Source organism: Xyrauchen texanus, chromosome 32 (genome assembly GCF_025860055.1).
Source record: "Xyrauchen texanus isolate HMW12.3.18 chromosome 32, RBS_HiC_50CHRs, whole genome shotgun sequence".
Taxonomy (NCBI): domain Eukaryota; kingdom Metazoa; phylum Chordata; class Actinopteri; order Cypriniformes; family Catostomidae; genus Xyrauchen; species Xyrauchen texanus.
This window is the reverse complement of record NC_068307.1, coordinates 2,152,138-2,175,112: the sequence shown is the minus strand read 5'-3', so window position 1 is coordinate 2,175,112 and position 22,975 is coordinate 2,152,138. Positions and strand designations below refer to the sequence as shown.

Below are 22,975 nucleotides of genomic sequence, written 5' to 3'. Positions count from 1 at the left end.
TGCAGAGCTTTTTCACGAGATCCAACCATTTTCATTTTGTCTTTGTGTTGGTTCTTTTTCATAGAGAATAGTGCAAATATCTGACCTTTAAGATCCAAAAAGGTATAATAATCCGAATATGCACCTGACGTATCAGATTAGCAGGTGGCGTTTTGTCAAAGCAACTTCAGACAGACAGCCGAGCTAATGTGGACTTTGTATTTGTTCAGAACATATGACAGGAAAGATGAGAACAAGAGAAGATGGATGATGATAGATTATAGGGGAGGTAATTGCTGTCTTCATTATTTGTCATCTCTCTTTCACCCCATTCAGATAAACACAAGAGAGAGTGGACATCACCATGAGTGGCCCTTGATCCGTCAGGAATCATTGTTCTCATCTGTCATTATTGCACATTCTGTGCAGACACCTATCCGACCCTTTTAGACACTGTTGTTTAATCTTAGATCTGACTTTAAAGAGATAAGTTCACCCAATAATGAAAATTCTCTCATCATTTACTCACCCTCATTCCATTCCAAGATGTTTTTGACTTTCTGTCTACTGCAGAACACAGAGATTTGAAGAATTGTAGACCAGGCAAACAAGACTTCGCACTGAATGTGTGAGAATGTGAAACAGGTGGATGAGTAATTAAACAGAGTGGAGGATTATGGGAAATGTAGTTCGTGAAATGTTAGTACTCAGGTGACGGCGACCTCTGGCGGCGTGCAGGGGAGATGTCAGGCGCTGCGGGTGTAACAGTGATGCTCGTGACTTATTGCATCATAATATATGTCATTGTGCATTTCTTATCGTGAAGAAAATTGGCAATACACAGCTTTATTACTAAGAGAAAGTTTGTTTTTTTTGTGAGTTAAAGATGGATTGAGGTGAACAGAAAGGTGAGAGGGAAGTCTTCATCGCATTATACACTGCAACAAAATATGTTTTGGCTTGTTTTCCAATATAAATATCGAAAACTCAGTTAAAACAATGTACATTTACTTTAACAGCTATACTGCAGAATAAATAATGTTATCTGAGAGTGTTGAATATAGTATTAAATATACAAATATTATAAAATATCTAAAAATCCTTTCAAAAAAGTACCTGAGAAGCATCATATAAGATAATTAGACTTGATTTTAGAGAAAAGATCTTTAATATAAGTATATTTTGTCTTTACTGCATGAGATATATAACCAAGTGAAATAAAATACACTTACATTTGAGAAACATTCTCTTAAAGCAAGTCTGAATATCTATCTCAAGTATATTTAGACCATTTTAAATAGAAAACACTTGATAAAAATAGGATTTTTTTGCAGTGAATTTCTTTACTTAATTAAACTTAAAGTATTTTTCCCGTTAATTCAGTGAAATGTCATTTAGAGTATTTTTAAAATGATTTTGTCCTCATTATTGTTAGTAAACACATTTAATACAAGCTGAATAATCGCTTAAGAGGTAATGATTAATCATTGCAATAATTGCAGAATAGTCGAATAATCGTTATATTAATCGATTATCAAAATAATCGTTAGTTGCAGCCCTACCTACAATAAGCCTTATGTATTCAAAACATGACATGCACACAGAATAAAAGATCAGTCGGCACCTCATTAAAAATAAACAGTAATTTTCTAGGCTATTTACTCAAAAACATAAATTTTTGGACTTTTGGACTCACCTGAGGCGCTTGAAAAAGCCTGCACAGTGGAAAAATAATGTACAAGCATGCACGGATGTAAAGAAGACTCAATGTGAAAACACCCTTAGCAACTTTCTAATGTTTGGGAATCCGATTCCCGCACCTCCACCGATGTGATTTCATAGCTACTTTGCTGAGATGCTTGTCTAGCGAGATGACATGTGCCTGCGTGCGCCGCGAGTGAGAACGGGACGAGGCACGAGCAGCCTGAGGTGAAATAAAAATGTATAATAATCGTACCATATTTTAAATCATTTTAAGAGTTTTTGATGCCCCCCTGGAAGTGTTCTGAGGCCCCCTAGTGTGTTGAGAAGCACTGATATATCCTACCCTGTTTTACTGATGGTCAGTGTTAAGGTCATGTTGAATGTGCGCTCCTGCCTGTTTAAGAGTCTGTGATACATGATTTATTTTGAGATTGTGTGGGTTTGTTTTGGAATGGGGATACGGTATTAATTTGTCTTAAATTTGATTTTAAAAACTGCAGCAACCCTTCTCTCTCTTATATTTATGAAATAGGAGAGAGAGAGAAGAGAGGCAATAGCAATCAGGCCAAATGCCTTTTCCGTTCCTGGCTAAATCACACCATATCCTTCCCTCTCACACCTCCTATGTCTTCTTCACTCAGTTCTTTATTAAAGCCACCCTCCATCCCTCTCTTCTCTATCAGACACGCAGCAGGCTTCCTCCTATCACTTATCACTGCTTCAGGTTCTCTCTCTCTCCATTTCCCTCAAATCACACCCTCTTGCCATCCATCCGTCCATCCATCCGTACGTCTCTCTATCTGATTATCTGGGCCTGTCTTTCTGAAAAAGGAAGAAATGCACCAGCTGAAGTACTCTGCAGATTCTAATGTCATCTTAGTTCAAGGTTTTGGGTGACATCTGAAAAAGCTGCCTTCGTAGGCAGTATACGGAGGTTGGAAGGCAACTCGGCACCTCTGAATCCAATGTTTGCATAACATCCTGTCACCTGAGATTTCTCGATTTTTAAGGCAGCATAGGTGTTTGGAGATTGGTTGAAAGAATACAAATGGCGTTTTGTAGCCTCTAAATATGTGCTTTGGTTATCTCTAAAAGTTAATTGAATTTAAGGGTTCTCACCCATACTGGAAAACCTAGAATTTTGCAATGCAGATTTCCAGTCCTGGAAAATGATTTAGTTTAATAGAACTGATAAACTGTGTTGCTAAGTTTTTTGATACGGTACATGCACAAAAACATGGTATTGATCTGGACAAAAAAAAAACGTTTAACTGTTATGAACAAATCTGTGTCACTTACTTTCTCTACTTTGCTCCAATTAAATAGTTTAATTATTGATATTGTGCAATATACGATTTCTTTTTTGTGTGTGTATGTGTGTATATATGTATACATTATATATATAAATACATTTTAGACAACGAAGGTCAGACCACTGATTTAAAAAAATTGTTTTTTATACTTTTTAGGAAACGATGAATAAAAAAATAAAAAATATATATAATTATAAATTTTAGGAAACTATGAAGGTCAGACCGCCTTTTTTTTTTTTTTTAATAATTTTTTTTTAATACATTTTAGGAATCGATGAAGGTCAGAGCGCTGATGTTTTAATTTTTTATTTTTTTTAACGATTCGACCATCACTCCTCGGTATGTTAATTAATTTTCAATAATTGTAGTATGTGGAAAAGATTGACTGAATTAAGGAATCTAGTCATAAAAATGGCATTAGCTATAAAATGGAATATGATGTTTGAAGGCCCAATCAAATCAAAATTGCTATATACCCTACTGTGATAATTCAACTTGCCTTTGATTTAATTGAATAAATATATAATCTGCAAGTGATGCTGAAAACGCCTCATCATGATGGTAGTAGAAGACCGAGAGCACTCTGAAGTGCACAGCACATACAGACTATGCATTTATTTTAATTAAATCACATCTTTACTGGGACGAATAATCACAATAGGTCATGTAGCGATCTGCTTATCTATTGTCAAAAACACACCGAATCTCCAAAATAAAAGCTTGATTTGAATGGACGCATGTATTTTTGCTTCAGTATTACACTTATTGGGCAAAATAAAATTGTGCCTTAAAGAGTGGGAACACTGTTGTTGTATGCCATAAGTATTCTAGACATGACACAGGCAGCCTCTCTGCTTGTTAATTGTGTTGTAGTCCAGTCTGATTGAGTAGTAGGTGTGTGGATGTGGGTGTACTAAAGAGCCTCTGCTACATACAAATGCAGTAAAACATTTGACTGCTTTTTCATGATTACATTTCTCTCATTACCATCTTACTAATCATTATTTCTCCCCTCTTGGCCTAATTAAACCGTCATCTCTTGTTTCCTTCACCAGCTCTTCATCGACACTTATTCTCTATAGTACAGAGATACCTGCTAGAAGTGGACCTTTATGTCTTTTCACACCTGTCTGTTAGCACCTGTCCATCTATCTGCACTGTCTGCCATTGCCGTGACAGCTGCAGTAGTCTAGGGTCCTGTGAGTGAGGAGGAGACTGTTGGAACACTGAGATAAGTGATTGACATTCACGCCTCATTTTCTCGTGGTCAGGTTAGTGTTCAATGCCAGCCGCTCGCTGATGCTCGGTGGTAAAAAATAACCCGCTCGCCCGGCGCTCACTTAGACACTGCCTGCTTTTGTCAGACGGAGATGGGGGACGACAGCTTTCATGTATGCATACATTTATGGGGAGGAGAATGAAGTCTCTGGCTTTTCTGCGTGTTCATAATAATATAGTATCTTATTTTGTGAATATGTGATTTTCTGTCATACATTTTACATACAGTGCCTTGTTAAACTCAATTGCATGTACTGTATTAAAATGTAGTACTTTTATTTGTAAGCAATGAAACTCAAAGTTATTTAGTTATTTTTTTCTGAGATCGATAAATGATGGATGTGTGTGTGTGTGTGTGTGTGTGTGCGCGATGTGTGTGTGTGTGTGTGTGTGTGTGTGTGTGTGTGTGTGCGTGTGTGTGTGTGTGTGTGAGTGCGTGTGTGTGTGTGTGTGTGTGTGTGTGTGTGTGTGTGTGTGTGTGTGTGTGTGTGTGTGTGTGTGTGTGTGTGTGTGTGTGTGTGTGTGTGAGTGTGTGTGTGTGTGTGTGTGTGTGTGTGTGTGTGTGTGTGTGTGTGTGTGTGTGTGTGTTGTGTGTGTGTGTGTGTGTGTGTGTGCGTGTTCTACTCTCCAAAGTCAATTTTTGTTTTAGCTCTTGGATTAATATGCGATCATAATCAAACCACACTGGCATTCATTCAGGCAAAGGCTCAACTATATTATGGCAGCAGATTTTTAGGTATTTTTCATGAAATTCTGGTCAAAACATGTCACATTTGTATTGGGGCTGGTTGTCAAATGTGTTTTAAATGTCGTACGTTTATAAAAAAAACAATTACAGTTATTGGTCAAAACAACGATTTGATATGTGTTTGTACGTTACCTTTTGCATTTTGAGTTTCATATTTGTTTTGCTCTTTGAATTTTTGCTTAAAAGCCAATATGCTGTAATGCAGGTGTAGATTTAAAGAGTGGTTTTGGTGCTTGTGATGGTGGGGACACGTTCCCTCGTCATCCCCCAATATTCACATGACGCCTTTACCACCGGTTCAGTGGCAAGGTCCATTGTGACAACTTGCCCCATATAATGTGATCATATGCCCTGCTATTGTGGCATGTTGACTAAAAAGGTCTTCGTGTATTGAATTAACTTTTTTTTATTTATTTTTTTATGGGGAAAAAATATTTTGTGACTTATTTATTTATTATTGTAAGACTTTGGGGTGTGTTGTTATGTAGAAATAGATTTAAAATTAAAATAAGAATTATCTGAGAAAATAGTCATTAAATAAAAGCCAAGGAAATTGGCCAAGGTGAATTGTTTTTTTTTTAATTAGACCCAAATTCCTTGATGGCCTTTTTAAAAAAAAATAATAATAATAATAATTATGATAAAGCAGCTGTGATGAACAAACATTTATTGTTCATTTGACTTGATTGTATCATTATTTTCTTATATCACATTATTATGCATAATTCATCGTGTTTACAGCTCAAAATAAACACTGTTATGAGATGACCATATATTTTTTCTTCCAGTTTGTCCACTATTATCCCTGGACACGTTGGGTGGCGTGTGTGTGTGTGTGTGTGTGTGTGTGTGTGTGTGTGTGTGTGTGCGTGTGTGTGTGCGTGCGTGCGTGCATGTTTATATGGTTTACGAGGACAATTTTTTAGGTTATAAACTGGTAATTACAAGGTATTATGCTATAAATGAGCTTTATGATGACATTTCTAGTGTCCCCATAATTTAAATAGCTTAAACATATTAAACGATGTTTTATTGAAAATGTAAAAATGCAGAAAGTTTTCTGTGAGGGTTGGGTTTAGGGGTTGTGTTGGGTTCAGGGGTCGGGTTCAGGGGTTGGGTTGGGTTGGGTTTAGGGGTCGGGTTCAGGGATTGGTTTGGGTTTAGGGGATTGAATCTATAGTTTGTACAGTATAAAAATCATTATGTCTATGGAGAGTCCTCATAATGATAGGTAGACCAATGTAGGTGTGTGTGTGTGTGTGTGTGTGTGTGGTGAATCTAGGGAAAGTGTACCATACTGCAAGTGTTTGAATGCCCCAATGGTCACTGCTGGTCCTGTAATTAGGGAGTGGAAGCTACTGTATATATCAAACCACCCATACACGGTCTAGAGAGGGTTGTTCCTCAGCATTTCTGCACAAACAAGAAGTACATTTTTCAGGGAAGCTACAGAGAGGCCAACAAACACTTTGAAGGAGCCACAGAGTTTTGTAGCTGAGAATGCAGTGCAGGTGCACTAGTCAACATATCAAGAGCTCTGGCCAGTGTATGAGACACAAGAAGCCATGTCACAGCACATCTGGAGTTTGCCAAAAAGCATAAAAGTGATGCAGTTGCAGTGTGATGCAAAATATCATGCTTAGATAAGACCAGCATAAAGCCATTTTAGGCTATATTCAAAGTGCTGTGTGTAGCACAAATTTAGTATTGACAAATCAAACTGCAAAAGAAATCCCCACCATATCCACAGTATGACCTGGGCATCTTGTGGAAATAGAAGAATGGATGATGTAAAATACAGGAAAATAATGTGAGAAAATCCTTTTTTCCCCAAACAATGGTCCCAAACGCAACGCAACGCAACGCAAGAGCAAGAGCATAAAATCTCCTATTGCCGTCTTGTCGATTGAGATTTACTGGGAAGGCTCAGATTGTTCAAGTGTCATCCTACTAATGTTACCAACCTGAGAATATCTTTCTGCTTTATGAATTTTTTTTAAATGTAGGTGAGAACTATAATGCATCTCAGCAAAAGACTTACAGCTGCTATTTCTTTCAATGGAGGCTCTAAATAAAATAAAACCCCTTTTTTTGTCAAGCATATTTGCTATTACACAACTATGTCACACCATGATCATCATTTTAAAGTAGGACTTATAATTAATCACAAAATAGAACGAAATTGCAAAGCCCTGTGTTTCTGAGAGAGACTGATGGACAGCGATTGCTCTCTCAGACATACTCTCTACTTTATCACAAACCTACGCTCTTTGTTTCTAATTGAAGCTTGGCTAGTAAAGGTTAGCAGTTCTATGCTTTCTCTGCACTGATAGTTTCCATTGTTGGCCAGCTAGCCCATCTGAAATACTGACAGCAATCTGTAGAAAAGAACTACACCTTCTCCTCAGTTACCCACAATTTACGTCCTCTTTCTCTCTCTCTTTCTCTCCACCCATCCCTTACACAGACAATAGCTGCTGATTGAAAATGGCCTCACTATATTATCAGTGTATATGACTGAGTCTGCCTGGCATCTTACAGAGGGCAATATCCATGACAATGTCATATCCACAAAGAAACATTAGAAAGTATTTTATTAAGAGTTTATATTTAAAAAGTTCTGAATCACAGATACAGTAAAGAGAGAAAAGACCTCTACTAAGTAAAATCAGCAGTGTGTGTGTGTGTGTGTGTGTGTGTGTGTGTGTTTACTGTAAGGGCTGTGAGTCTTTCAAGTGTTTCACACATAATAACACTTCTTTATACAGATCTCCTGCCAGATTGCTGAATATTTAAGTTATTACATGAAGAGCTCCTTTCCGATCATCTGCTTCCCATGGCTTTGTACAAGAGTTGGAGTCAAAGCTAGAAACTCCTAGACCCAGACCCCCTAAGCCCAAGACATGGACCAAGACGAGACCCCTTGAGGGCTTGATCTAGACCAAGGCCTGTCAGTGTTAAAACCAGGCTGTTGATTCTAATTAAATAAAATAGACCAAAATGCTGAATTTATTTCAGAAAGTATTCATTTTAAACATTCAACAATCAAAGTTATCAGTTGTTGCGCAACATTAAAACTAGATGGGTAAGATTTGTCGATACAAACTTTGATGGCCTCGTCTGAAAGTTCAAACTAGTTTTAAAAGTTGTGAGTTTGATGGTTATACAGGCAATGACAAACAGCCCGCTAGATAGATAGTCAGACAGACTGACACATACGTAGTCACTTAATTTATCAAATAGATTGATAGATAGTTGCTCTTTCTGTCTGTCTATCTTAAAGCAGATTAAAGGCCTTTTTGGGGTTTGTTTACATTTGAATTTTTGACACTGCGTTTGAATTAATGAACATTCCGTCAATGTTATTCTATGGGATTTTTCCAATATTTGATCATCCATTGTGCAAAAACCATTCAGTCCAATCAGTTAGAAAAGACATAGCTCACTTTTCCAGAACAGTCTGAAGGTCTGTGCCAAGTATGGTGAATGTAGTTTGAACGCTCTAGTTAGCGTTAGAAATTTTGGTCTCTGTTTTAGAGATTCTGGCGGAAAAAGAAAGAAAACACGCTAAACAAAGTGTGTAGAATAACAGTAGGTTGCTTCATTAAGCCAACAAAACTTAATTTTCAATGTTTCAAATTTTTCCAAAAGCATTATTTCCTCTCACACCCTGTCACACCTGTGTGGGTTTGTTAGCGTCAGAATGTTTAGACAGTTAACGTTTGGCCGCTGATACTTTTGAACATTCATTAAGAGCTGCTTTCACACAAACAGCCTTTTCCGGAAAATAAACTGCCATTTTCAGTTTAACGGCCATCTGTGAACACAACCCATTCAAAAATAATGGTAAATTTAGCACTGGCTAGTTCCCTTAATGAGGAGGTGTATAACTATAAATGTCCATATTAAGGGGTATGTGTTAACAGAGTCATATGATTACCGTTTCATTTCGTATGAGGACGCGCTGACGTAAGTTCTGACGGAGATGCCAAATTTACACCGCATCATAACACGGGTAACACGGGTTTATTCGTAAGTAATGCAAATGTCAACACATTGGTTAGATAGTGAAGCACAGATAGAGAGCACTTCTCTTCATCTGCATTTTCCGACAGCTTAAATGAACAGTAAGCGATTCCGTTATGTGTGATAAAATCACCAGATTCCTTCGGGAACTCGCAGAAATCTTTGTAGTGATACATACACATTACTGTGCTTTTCAGCCACAGATGGTGTCTCCACCTTCAGATGCAAGTGAGAGAATTTTGTGATTTCGTTGCATCAAGGAACTGGATAAATGCCCAAACTGGATAACATTTGCCCAAAAATGTTAAACATCACCAACATTACCGATATTCAGAATTCAAATACATAATAATAATGCCCCGCCATGTTTTCAAACAAGAAGCCTACGTTTCCGGCAAATGATGTCACGAGTTTATTGGCATTATTTTCTGATGTGTGAATGGTACTAGCAACATGGAAAAAGACGGAAAGTCGTTGCATGTGTGAATAGCACATGTGGTACATTAAATGGTAAAGGCAACCCAACTATTTTCCTGTGATTTACCTGGTTGCATGTGTAAAAATAAAATAGGCTAGTCGTAAGATTAACTGTTTGAGCACGTTTGGACACCCTGATGTCAAATGTAGATGATTCGGTTTATCTGGAGTAAAATTAAATAAATATGTCATCAAATTGAACAGATAGTGAAATTATTCCATTTAGTCTGAGGATATAAAAAAGATATTGGATATTTTAGAGCGGACTATATAGGGCATCTCGTTTATATAATGTTCCCTGATTAAAATCTGAAGTCATATGTTGAGCAGCCAATGGATATGTGCCGGATGCGGCCGCTGCACTGGACTACAAAGACATGGAGAAATGGCCTCGAAGTCTCAAGACCACAAGTTAAATGTTCAAACTCTGCAATGTTCTATAGACAACATGCAGAGAACCCTCACATGAAATTATATCATTGATGTCCGGTAACAAATAATCACTTCTGGTTTAATTCTAAACTGATCGGGGTTGCAGTCTATTGCGATACAGTGTGGAAGTCTTGGCTCTTTTGCAGTGTAAGCAAGCACACACACACACACACACTTACACTCACATGGCTTTTGATTAGTTTTTTAGTGTGTGTCTGCTGTGTCAGTGTAAAGATTAATATTTGTAGGTTATCATGTCAGGGCCCTTAGTGCTTACCTACACACTCAATCCATGATTTCAACACTCAACGGTCATTCTCTCACACAAGCCTTTCTCTCCAAACCTGCTGAAAACCACACTTTCTTGCCATTCTGATTTATTCCCCATCAATGTGTTTGTGTGTGTACTGTGGTACTTTCTTAAAGTTGCTCAGCAGTGTGAGCACATATGTGATGGGGTTGTGTTTCCCAGTAATGTCTCCTCCCAAATGCCATGACTCCCACAGGCTCCATGTCTCCGGGGTCCATCTGACCTGGGGTTAACTGCCTCCACCACACAGTTGATTTTACAGCTGGCCCTACAAACACTACAAAGTGGCATTAGATTTGTTTAGAGGCACACAGGAGATGTATAGAGGAGTTAAGCACCCGTCTGCCTCTCAAATCATCCAAATCTTACGCTGTGATATACTGCCCACAGAATGCAGCTCTAATCTCGCCGGCATTCCTGCTGAGACCCTTAAGGCCGGTTATAGTGACATGGTAGAGGAATAACCCTCCGCATCCTAATGTTTTTCCTTCTCTCCCCTGTAGAGAACGATGAGACTGGTGTGATGGATTGTCTGCTGGAGGCTCTGCAGTCTGGAGCCGCTTTCAGAGACCGCAGGAAAAGAGCGCCCAGACCCCGAGGTGAGTCTCGTCATACGCCTCCAGTCACATCCCTCCATCATCTCTCATGTTTCACATCGAACTCATTGAGTCTGCACTATCTGTGTCTTTTGATTCTTCTTCTTCATCCATTCTTTGTTTATTCTTTCATTTCTCATACAATTGAAACAAAAATGTAAGTACGGTGGCCCCAAAATGTATTTGGACTCTTAAATGTGTGAATTTCATTGAAATGATGTAGATAAAAATCTAACCAAGTGTTCAACTTTTTCAGAACTCACTTCACTTCACGTCATTTTTGCTCGATTTCGTTTTATTGGATGTATGAAGTCACACAGGTGTCCTAGCTGAGTAACCACAGGTGGCGTTCAGCACATTAAACTAGCAACATGTTCCGCTAAAAGCCACCGAGTCTTTATGTTGAACATCAGGCCTCTATTTTTATATATATATATATATATATAATATGATTCTTTGTTTGATATTTGTTATATAATCCAAAGACTTCATACATTTTTAAGTGTGATTTAAGCATCCAAATACCTTTTCCGGCCACTGCAATATATGTGCAATATTTGTAATATTGTATTTAGTGGCCTGAAGCACCAAAGGTCATCGAGCACATTGAGGGGTGAGATTAGGAAGAGTCGTCTTCTGCTCTGTTCATGTTATGAATTCTACACAGCTGACTTATGGCAGAATACATTTTCTTTCTTACAGACTCTAGTTAATAGATGAAATCAGTATTGTACATACAGCTTAGTTTCTGGACTCCACACTCAAACATTCACCCAAAGATGTAAATCATTGCATTACTCACCCTCAAGTTGTTGCAACCCTGTAAGACTGACTTTCTTTTTGTGGAAAACAAAAGATGTTTGGACATTTGTGACTGATGTTAATCATTCTGCTCATTTTGTTTTCCACAGATGAAAGTTGTAAGTAGTGTAGTCACAAAACAAACTTTTCAGTAGTCTGTAACGATACTTTAAATGTTGCAATTCTCGATACCAATTTTGATACCACAGCAAAAATAGTTAATATGCTGTTAATGGGGTTCGTACAAGGTGCTTGAATTTGGCTTTTTGAAATGTAATAATAATAAAAAACATTCTAATAAAATAGAAAACATAAATATATTTCTGTCACCTTATATTTCGTGTGTTAAGCTTTTGTTTTTTAATCAAACTTTTACTTTGACATGTGATTAATGAAGTGCAAAATGCTGCGATTTAATTGTATAAATATACAGTCTGCAGGCGCTCCGCATGTCACAGTAATTAAGCGCTCTGTGCTGTAATCTACTATAACATTCACAGCGTACGATGCTCATAAAATTGGTGTTTTGATCAGTGTGTTTTCAGCACGTGAGCTGCTTCACACATTCTCTTTGCAGCGGCATCACATGCAGACTAAATATCTATTTAATGAAATCGCATCCATTTGCAGTTTAATAATGTTACTAGGACATATCACAAGTTCAAATGGATTAATCATCCATTTCAGTGTATAATGAGTGTTTAGATGAGCATTTGTAAGCAGCCGTCTGTCAGTCAGAGGGCACGCAGGCACCAAATCGGTGCTCGGTACTACCAGTACTGTAGAGACACTGGTATCGTAACATCTTTTTAATTTTAGAATCGACTTGGTACCAAAATACCAGTTCTTTTGACATCAGTAGTTGTAAGGGTTTGGAACAGCTTTAGGGTGAGTAAATGATGACAATGTTCATTTTGGGTGAGCTATCCCTTTAAGGGTATCTGATTTTAATTTGAAAAGCCTTCCTGTATAGAAATCAGCACAAAATCAACCCCCCACTATCGGCACACCAATGGAGTGTAATGCAGCTGACCACTTTCAATAGAAATCAGCGTGCTGTCGGCAGAGCCCAACAAATTGACCCGGCCAATCAGAAAGCCCTGCTAAACGCTGCAAGAAATCTCAAGAAATGTCTTCGCACTAGGGCGTATGGAGACCAAGCATGTGCCTGTATTTGAGTGAGACTCACTCTTGTCCCGTGTCCTAATTCCACAGATGAACCACCTTACCGGCTCAGCCTGAGTCCACAAAGAGCTGTTCTAAAAGACTGCAATCACGGTAAAATCTGAATTACAAGAGTGAGAGAAGCAAATCATCTCTCTCCACTATTTGCTTGCCTCCTCTCTCTTCGCTATTAACAGCATTAATATCATTCACTAACCGTGATCTACGCCCTGAGTGTCTTTTCTGATTGGGGTTAATATCTGTGTTGCCCTGAATCATGTATCTCTCTTTTTATTGATTTGTATTATTTTTTTCTCTCTTTTACCCACTATTGATAATCGATAGTTCCAAATGAGGCCAAATGACTCATAACAGTGCCTCAAAGCCTCAGTTTAAACAAACAACAACAAAAGGCACGCTATAGCTGAAAGAGGTTTTCACCTGCCATGTTACGGCTGCTTCTAAACTGCTGGTCAAAAATGCAGCAGGTGTTATAACTAGTGATATAGGTTTAATAAAGGCTTCAGTCTGGTTCTACTTGCAAAAAACCCTTTTCCACCAAAATAGTGCTGTTGAACTTACACGGACTTGAGAGCCAAATGACTGTTAATGAATAACCTTCCCACAATCTAACATGGCACAGCAGTCATTGTTTACAAGTCTTACATCTTAAGTAATTATTTATGCTATAACACGCTTTGATAGAACAGTCAGAAGCTATTTAAATATATATATATATATTAAAGAAATGCAATCAGTTCACATATTTGTTGTGGCACACAAGAAAAACAAAGGAGCTGAATGTCCTGTGCAGCCTGATAAAAATAGATGAACAATCTTGTCAGTAATCTAGTTTTTATAAATAGAAAGAAGTCTAGTTTTTATTTATTTCATTAGAATTTTCAGATCTAGCCTTTGGCCAATGATGTTATCAGTTCCTGGTTTAAGACCGGGTCAGGGCGGTTTTGTCCAAAACCCAGTTTTATACATGTGGAAAAGGGCCAAATCTTGCCATCTCTCTTCCGGAGTGGCTAATTTCCTCTTGTGTCCTTTCGCTGCATGTCTCTGTCTCTTCTGTTGGCTTGTATGCTGTCCTGTTCTTTCAGCCAATCGTGTTGCTTACAGCTCTTAAATCTTGTCTGGAGCTGATTGGACGTTTTGATGCAAGTGATGCAAGACAGCAAGGTTATAATCAATGTCATGCACTCGCTTTAGCTGCTGTTACCGCCAGATGTTAATGTATCAACTAGAAACTTGCCGTGTGCCTTGAATATCACATTTCCAGCCAAAATGAATGAAAGAATTGCTGAAATCCCCGGAAATGTTTTTTGCTGAATAAGCTTTTTCACTCATTATTCTCTTTTGTTGTTGTCCTGTTCTCTTGACAAGGCCCAGTCACAAATCTGCATCATGTTTAGACTAAACAATACAGAAGTATTAAATGTTCAGGAGCATCCCAATCCTTTAGATGAGCACATATGTGTGTTTGCAGAAAGTCCTCGCACACACACACACACACACACACACACACACACACACACACACAATGTGTGTTTGGCGCCCTTTTGTGCATCATCTTTCCATGTACACTCTAAGGAATATTTCAAGATCTACTCATCATATTATGTCGTGTTTGGGCTCATTTGAATCGGGATCGTCTGCTGTAAGTTGCAATATGTCATATTCTGTGTTATATGTATGTTTCAGGAAGTAATAAGGAAAAATGTGACAGAAGGACACTCCTGTTTATTTTATTTGTGTGTCATCGGGACGTTATGCACTAAAACTCACTGCAGTTTGACCTCTGAATGAAGCAAATGTGATCATTGCATTTTATTAACAGAGACCTTTCCAGCGATATATAACACATGGCTAGCTCATCTTATGTATGTTTTTAGCAACTCTGAATATAATTACTGTGATAGCAAATGTGCAAATGATGAGAACAAAACAGATCTGATTTGTAAGCAAATTAAAAAGCAGAATTTAAGAATTTATCAAATCAGCTATATGCATTGTAAAATCCAGATTATAAGATTTAAAATGACACATATTTTGTTTAGATCAAGCAGATGTTTATAAATGTGTATCACTTTTACCCAGTCCAGTATTATCTCAGTTCACTGAATCTTCCTATCAATCAATTATATATATATATATATATATATAAAGAAAGAAAGAGATATGAAGTGGGTCGGACATTTTGACCCAGAAACCCAAAAGATGTTCGCACATACGAACACAAGAGTTGAAAAAAAAAAAAAAGCAAAAATCAAGGTTACAGTGAAGGATCTACAATGGAGGTAAACGGAGGGTGTAAAGCTTATAATTTTGTAATAGCACATACTTTAAATTGTGTGTATTATTTGAGCTGTAAAGTTGTTTTAAAGTCATTTTAGGGTTTATGGTGTTACATCGTAATGGCAATGAAGATTTAATATTGGCTATAACTTTACACAGATGCAATAGTAAGTGATTCTGTCAGTCTTAAATCGTGGTAACATGCCTGTTGTTTACATGTTGTGGCTATAATTTTGAAACGGTGAGTGTTTTAACGTGTACGGATTGGCCCCATAGTGCCTCACTGTAACCCAGATTTTGCTGGAGGGGAAAGTCTAAATTATTTTTTGTGGTAATCAATGTTATGCTACAAATGCTGTCGATTTAACTTAATTTGAAACCAGAATATTCCTTGATCACGATTCCTTGGTTCCTCTGTAATGACTTGGATTCAACATTTTGTCATCTGATGTGTAGATGTTGAAATCGCAGTACATAGATCTTTGTCATTATGCTTGAGATCTGTCAAGCCCTCGTACAGTACAAGTTTATAAGTCAATGAAAATGAAATCATCTGCTCTTGTCTGGTGCTTCTAGATGTGATGGGAAACTTCCATCCTTACAAGCTTTCACATAAACTTCTAATCCTGTCAAAAACTGTGTTTGCTATTAGATGACCTCGTTTTACCTCTCAGCTGCCGATTTTAGGATCCAATAAATTAGAGTTTAGAGTTTCCCACTGTTGTCTACAGTAGTGATCGTTTTTATATGCATTAGCTACATAAGATAAACAGACACGCTGTCTTGTCAAAGGTTTTCTTCATAACCATTATCAAAGCACTTAAAAAATTAAGTTGTAACCCCATTAGCGGTTATTGGTTTTAATAGGAGTCCCTGCAAGCATGCAGGAATACAATTACTCCAAGATCTCCTCCCACACCCACCCAGAGCACTGATAAAGTCTGCTCTCGCTCCCACTGGTGTTCTGTTACGACTTATCTCAAATTAGATTGTAGTGTGGAGAAAAGAGAAAAGAGGAGAGGAGAGAGAGATTTGTAGAACAGAGCGCCGAGTGTGTATGTGTGCTCGCGTCTTGTTGCAATCTATCATAAGTAAGACTGCGGCAGTTCCAGCTAACATTTAACCCCCTCAAATGTCTCTCAGCAAAAATGTAATGAAGGACAAAGGGCATTTTGGGACACCCTCCCCTACCACACTCCTCTAGCCATGGGGCAGGCCACTGCTGCACTTGTCCCTGTGTTTCATCCCGGGCTAGGCTGAGTAATGGAGCCCCGGGCTTGTGGCATGTTCATACAGGCCTCTGCAGCTCAACAAGCTCCGCTGTTGACCAGACTAATTAGTTCTCATCTCACACCAGACTTCTGTCCCATTCATCTTCATTTCAGCTGCTCCATCTGCTGTTTAAATAAAACTCTTCAGTGTTATACACACAGTGGTGGAGTCCGTCCCATTGGTGCCTCCAGGCTTCAACTTAATGGCGTGTTATTTGCACAGAGGCGGGTGATGAGTTAGAGAGGAGACAGTAGCTCGGTTCCAAAACCTTGTGAGCTACCTCGCTGACCGTTGCCTACATAGGGATCCACTTTCCTAAAGGATGCTTCATTAGTGCATGTAATCCACACAAGTAGCCCATCTCACGTTAAGCGCAGAAGAGACCCAAGTTAGCATGTCACTAAGCTAACGTCGTGATTACAACTATAAACATACACGGCACATACAAAGATCGGCTAAAATATGTCATTTTTGTTATATTGAACTATTGTTATTGATTCTTTGTCGTATCAATACATATATTTTTATAATCTTCGATTGTTTCGACCACCATTATGCGTTGCTGCTGTAGATTTTGGCCAAAAAAGTTTAGAGAGATGGGGCTGAAGATCCTACTCCGACTCCAAATGGCACACAAAATAATGTCTCTTTTCTATGTTAAGATGCTGCGATGAACAAAGGGACGTTCTGTGGATCGCTTGGTTTCTATATTTGGCGTCACGCCCGGTAACCCTGTACGCTATGAACTGGCACCAGAACAATAAGCGATGCATGTTGCGAGCGTGAGGCAATTGTCTGTGTTCTGCGACTGCTTTTGGGTCCTTGAATTTGGTATAATGTGCGATTAAGGCCAGCCAGTGGAGTTTGCCCCCTCCCTCGGGTAATATTGTGCCTCCCCAAGGAGTTGGTGCCCTACACAGACTGTAATCTGCATATAGGGAGCGGCGCTACTGGTAGCAACCTTCAGTCTCCGCCATCCCTTTTTTTGATTAAGGACTGGGCATTGAAATGCATCTTCAACTGCAAACTCTTCAGACATTTAAGTTCTGTTCTCTGGTTTGCGTGAAGCTATGTGTCTTCTGTTGTTAATATCGCTGGTGGTCCCGTTGAAGCGCCCCATCTCGCGATTGCACGTGCTGCATAACAACTGTTGCTCTTGTGCAAAGAGCTCTAAAGCTGGTGTACAGATTCATAAACGTGCACAGGAGATCAACGGTCAGTGAACATTTTCACCAAATAACACATTATATTTCAGTTTGTTTCTCATCAAATCTTATCGTATGCTTTCATAACAATTACAAGCCTCATGAATAATTAATTAGACTTCTGAATTATACTTCTGTGTTCTTTTGAAGCTTGAAGAGGTGGTCACCATAAACTGCCATTGTATGACATCACTGAACACAACATTTATTCACAATTTCTCCCTTTGTGTTCAGAAAAAGAAAGAAAGACATATAGGGTTGAATAAACAATGACTGAATTTACATTTTTGGGTGAACTAGTGAACCAAACTTTTTTGCTCCAAGGACCAGTTTCGTTTTGGGGGTAGCAACTCTTCCTTGGCCCAGTACTGGGCCGTGACCCGGGAGTTGGGGACCTCTGCTTTAAGGAGCAAGGAAAGTATTTTAATACATTATACTTCATGGTTTACGAAATACATCACTGTTTACACCTGGTCACATAAAAGCGTCTTCTGTGACCACTTGTGTTTGGATTTAGAGTGGAGGGTCTCTGATTTCATGACGACATGCATCAATCACTGTCATATTGTTACTGCCTGTTAATAAACATCTGAAAAGACAAAGCGTGAAAAAACCGGTGCACTGTTTCTCCCATATGCAGTTGAAATCTAATCTAAACACAAACGCAACATTTCGAGCAAAAGTGTCTGTTGTTTTAGTGGTTAAAACAGTTGTTAGTTCAACATCTGATGTGTGTGTTGTTCATCGGTGTCCCTGCATGCTAATGTCAGATGCTTGTATGTATATTTATCCACCTTTCACATTTTCTGATCGGAGGGTTATTTCCTTTTAAAGCCACTTTTAATCTGCATAGTTCAATCTCTTGTTTAAGCACAGTGGTTGATTGAGAGGTGAGGGGTGGTGCTTCGATACTGTCTGGGACGTATTCAAGATAAATGACTCTTTACACCTTAAATGCGATGTTTTTGACACTCACTGTATGTATTTGTATTTTTTACGATCATAAAACATTGTAGACCCCATTCAAACCTGTATTAAGCACTGACCAATTACGATCAGGTCACCCGAAAGGCATTTTAATTCCAGGTGTAAATGAGGCCTAAGTCATTAAAAAAAAACAATTTAATAGAAAAACTTTCAAACTAGATTTGTAAAATATTTCTCATTTTTATCACCTCACAAAACTTTACTTGTCACTGACCCGTGTACAAATAGATCACTGCAATACATTTTTACTGTTAGCTGATTGACAGTCTAATGGGTACAGTGGGAAAAGACCAGTGGCTTCTGCTGGACTCTGTCAGCTCTGTTCTTGTCCCCTCTCCCTCTCCGTAGAGAAAATACCCCTCAATAATTGATCTTCAGGGCTTTAGTGTTTCACACTCAGCGGAGCAGGAAAGCAAATTAAAATCAGACATCTGCAACAGGAGACACTGTAATAAACCACACAAAAATGAGCCGCTCAGGCCGAGTTTGTGTGGCCATTAAAGTGGTGGGAAACCGCTCTCAAACATGGATGTGTTTTCTTTGTGTAGCTGTGTCTGTATGTGTATTGGCCACTCGGGCTTGTCCAACCCAGGTTGGAGCGATGAGAGTCAAGATTGCATTTTCCACTAGGACCTTTTGGGAGCAAGCAGACCGTTATTCACTTTATACAGGCAGACAGTCAGTTAAGAGCTCCGGGATCTCAAATCTGTGTAATCTATGGAGATTCAGGTCCCTGGACTTGCACTTTTGGCTGTCTATTTGTCTGTACAGTTCAGCCTAGCAGAGGTTTAAATCCACTCAAATTCACATCAACTCCCTGCTGGACTACACACCCAAAAAGTGTGCTGTGGTCAAGATTGCGGGGTAAAAGCTTTCCTACAGATCCTGCTTTCATTTGAGGAGCCTCTTTCCTTGCTCCCTCTTTCGTCTGAGCCTAAGGCAACACTTAAAGCCTTTAAGTGAGACCAAAATCCTGCATCCCTTCACCTGCTTTCCTCTGGATGAAGATAAAGATGCTTTATGTCTTGAGTGACCAGGGTTAGGATAAGAGTAGAAAGTGAGTGAATGGATTGATTGTATTTGACCACATGGAGTGCTTTGAATCCACACAGCAATTGGTTCAGGAAACCAGATGTAGCTTTTCTGGTCACTCTTGCATTTGCTTCCCAGTTCCGAAGCTTTATACTGTGCTGGTGACTATGTCAGAGAAGAAACCGGTACATGTGTCACTCTTTCGCCTTCTTTTTACAGGGCTAATAGGCCCTACTCACTGATTAATATTCCACCCAACAATGATCACGTAACAGATTCCAGAATTAGAGCTTGAAATTGATTTTATAGCTGGCTGGAAAAGGTCACTCGACACTTGGTAAATGAAACTAATGGAAGGTTTGCAGTCTGAGGTGCATGAGCCTGTGTTAAAGGCTTTATGGATGTTTTTGACAGACAAGAATGATCAGATGCTTCATCTTGGACATCTGTTGTTTGGGAACTATTGGTTAATAGGCTTTGTTAACAATAGCTGCTTTTCCACTATTGGGCCAGTGCAAGCCAGGGCTATCAACTGGCCAGCCGGGGCCAATAGCCTCAGACCTCGAGTTGCAAGACCAAAAATCAATGTTATCTTGTTATCTAGAATATCGAGTTTATATCGCATGCAAACATTAGCTAGCTAGGAATATAAGTTAACGTTGAAAACTCAACGACTGTAACTGCCATGGTGTCCCAAGTGGTCTATCCACTAACAGTGGGACAATGTCCCAACACACCGTCTATGCAAGTTCACCGAACAATGGAAAGTATTTTCTTTAGGCACCGCTTTGTCCAGAATTTGTACTCTACCCACATTTTTTTATGTATTTTTCCTCCGAACCTATACCATTGTGCGCTTGAACCACAACCTGGGAAGTTTGGCAAAACTCCGCCTTTGACATTGTCCACGCCTTAATCCCCGGTTGGCCTTGTTTGGCCCAATGGTAATCAGCCGAGAATGCCCAGAGGAGGTACGATGAAGCCTCTGAAGTGAGTGTAGGATGGCAACTGGCCCTGGCATGCACTAGCATAGCCTCATTTGGCCCGATAGTGGAAAACGGCTAATGAGAACAAGTCTAGTGGTGGATAAAAATATAGATTTTCTGAGGCATCGGGATCTTCATTTGAACAATCTCGAAATCGATTCTTAAATCCTAAGATCGATCTTTTAATCTATGCACAACCCTCCAATACAAGGAGATGAAATCACTCACATTTGCATCCAAATTTTGCGCTACGAGACTAAAAATGTATATATATTTGGCAACTGGCTGGTAAATGTTTAGATTTCACACACCAGTGATTGTGTAGTTTAGTGTTGCATTATTCTGCAGATCCTTTCACTGCATGTTGAGAGTAAAAATTGTTCCATGTGTGTCAGTTGTTGATCACGTTATCATGCATTGCACAGATGAGATGAAGCCATTTGAGTCTCTCTTGTTAACACGCACTCATCTACAGATCTATTGTTTTTAAGACAGTACCAGTTTTAAGCACGTGTTTAACAAATCAATATAAATACTTTTTTTAAATAGTAGAAATTATGCAATTAAACAATTAACATGTAACAAAATATTATCTGAAATATCATAATTATTTATTGATTGAAAACATGTATTTGTTCATTTCTAAAAAGCTCAAATGTGACAACTATGAAAAACAAATCCAATATAATTAGTCAAATTAATAATTTTGTAACGTACCTGGTAAGAAGGTCCCATGTATAATTTACAGCATCAGCTGGGAGAGAATGTATTTAATATGTAAGCAAAAGGGACTGAAATATAGCCATATGAATCAATATCGAATTCGAGAGCTTGTCAATCGGAATTGAATTAGGAAATCTTTATCGTTTGCCAGCACTAAATATATCCCTAACACCTTTTGCCACGGCTAGTCCCGAGGGTTGTATCTAAAATAGTCAAGCAGGAGTTTACATTTCATTTCTGAGTTATAATGGAGTCGCCATGCACCAGTATTACATTTTCATATCGTAACAATTGCTGAAGGTTTTGTTGTGGTTTACTGTATGTTACTACATAACAAATGGTAAATGGTCTGCACTTATATTGCACCTTTCTTTTAATCTTAGAGGTTACCAAAGGGCTTTACACTGCGTCCCATTCACTCACACACACATATTCACACACCAATGGCGGCAGAGCTTCCGTGCAAGGCGCTAGCCTGCCATTGGGAGCAACTTGGGGTTCAGTGTCTTGCCAAAGACTCTTCGGCATATGGAGTCATGTGGGCGGGAATCGAACCGTAAGTCTGCAAGCAGCGGCCAACCCGCTCTACCACCTGAGCCACAGACGCCCCACAAAACATGTTGAAAGATAAACAAACTTTAACACAGCCAGTAAGTCTGCACGCAGCATGACAAAGTAAAGCTCATTGACTTTAAAGAAATTCAGCATAAATAAAATGAATATAAAAGTCAAATATTCTGTTGTTTTTCCTAAAAGGCTTTAGGAAAGATACTGCAAATAAAATGTTCGCCCTTTACTGTGCAAGTATACAATTATTACCTGTTCAGTGCACGCACACACGAAACAATTTAATAATGTCTTGCATGATTATATTTTAGGTAACGTGTCTGTTATGAAATCCTTTTTATAGCATCAAATGTCTCTCAGTCAGACTGTAGCAGAGAGCCACACCGCTGATATAGAGGAGATTTGCTTCAGGCAAGAGGTTTTGTGATATATATTCTCTCTCTTATTTCTGCCTCATCCCATCTCTCAGGCCTGAGTGCCTACAGGGGTGGAGAGAAATAAAGTGTTCGAATGAAAACAGAGATAATATACAAACATATCCCAGTGTGTTCCAGATTTGAGGCATTCATCTCCGGCCAATACAATATACTTTTAAAGTAACAGGCTTTAGAGAGCTGTTGCAAATCAGCCAAAACAGAACCTGTGATATATAGACTCGAGGCAGTGAGTAAACAGTACATACGTTAAGAAAGTTATGCTCTATCAGCTCTTTTAATCATCCGTTCGATGTTTCTGCTAGGAGTTTGTCAGCCGGTGCCCACTTAATATCCACAGTAGCTTCCAAAAAAGTTTTTCTTCACTTTTATTCCCATCAAACACAGCCCGAAAGGATTGTTGCAAAAGTGACTAAATATGAAGCTCTTCTTTACACACCTCATCTGATTTCTTAAATGGATTTATCATGATGAATGAGGCCCGCGCGTCCTTTATCCATGCAGAATTGTATTTAAAACCCCCATCAAAACGGTGAAGTGCTACATAGACCTCTCATTTTTCCTTCTCTCTCGTCCTGATGTGACAGAACCAAAGAAAGAAGGAAAAGCAATATTTAATCAGTGCGTCTGAGACAGAGAG

At 38.8% G+C, this 22,975-nt stretch overlaps 1 protein-coding gene across 1 annotated transcript in view; it reads left to right on the top strand.

The window, feature by feature from the left end:
• diaph3 (diaphanous-related formin 3) overlaps positions 1-22,975 on the top strand; it is a 427,644-nt gene that overhangs the window by 332,411 nt on the left and 72,258 nt on the right. Inside the window, exons 26-27 of the mRNA XM_052101613.1 lie at positions 10,771-10,866; positions 12,880-12,942. Coding sequence (XP_051957573.1) covers positions 10,771-10,866; positions 12,880-12,942 — 159 coding nt within the window. The remainder of the gene's footprint in view (positions 1-10,770; positions 10,867-12,879; positions 12,943-22,975) is intronic.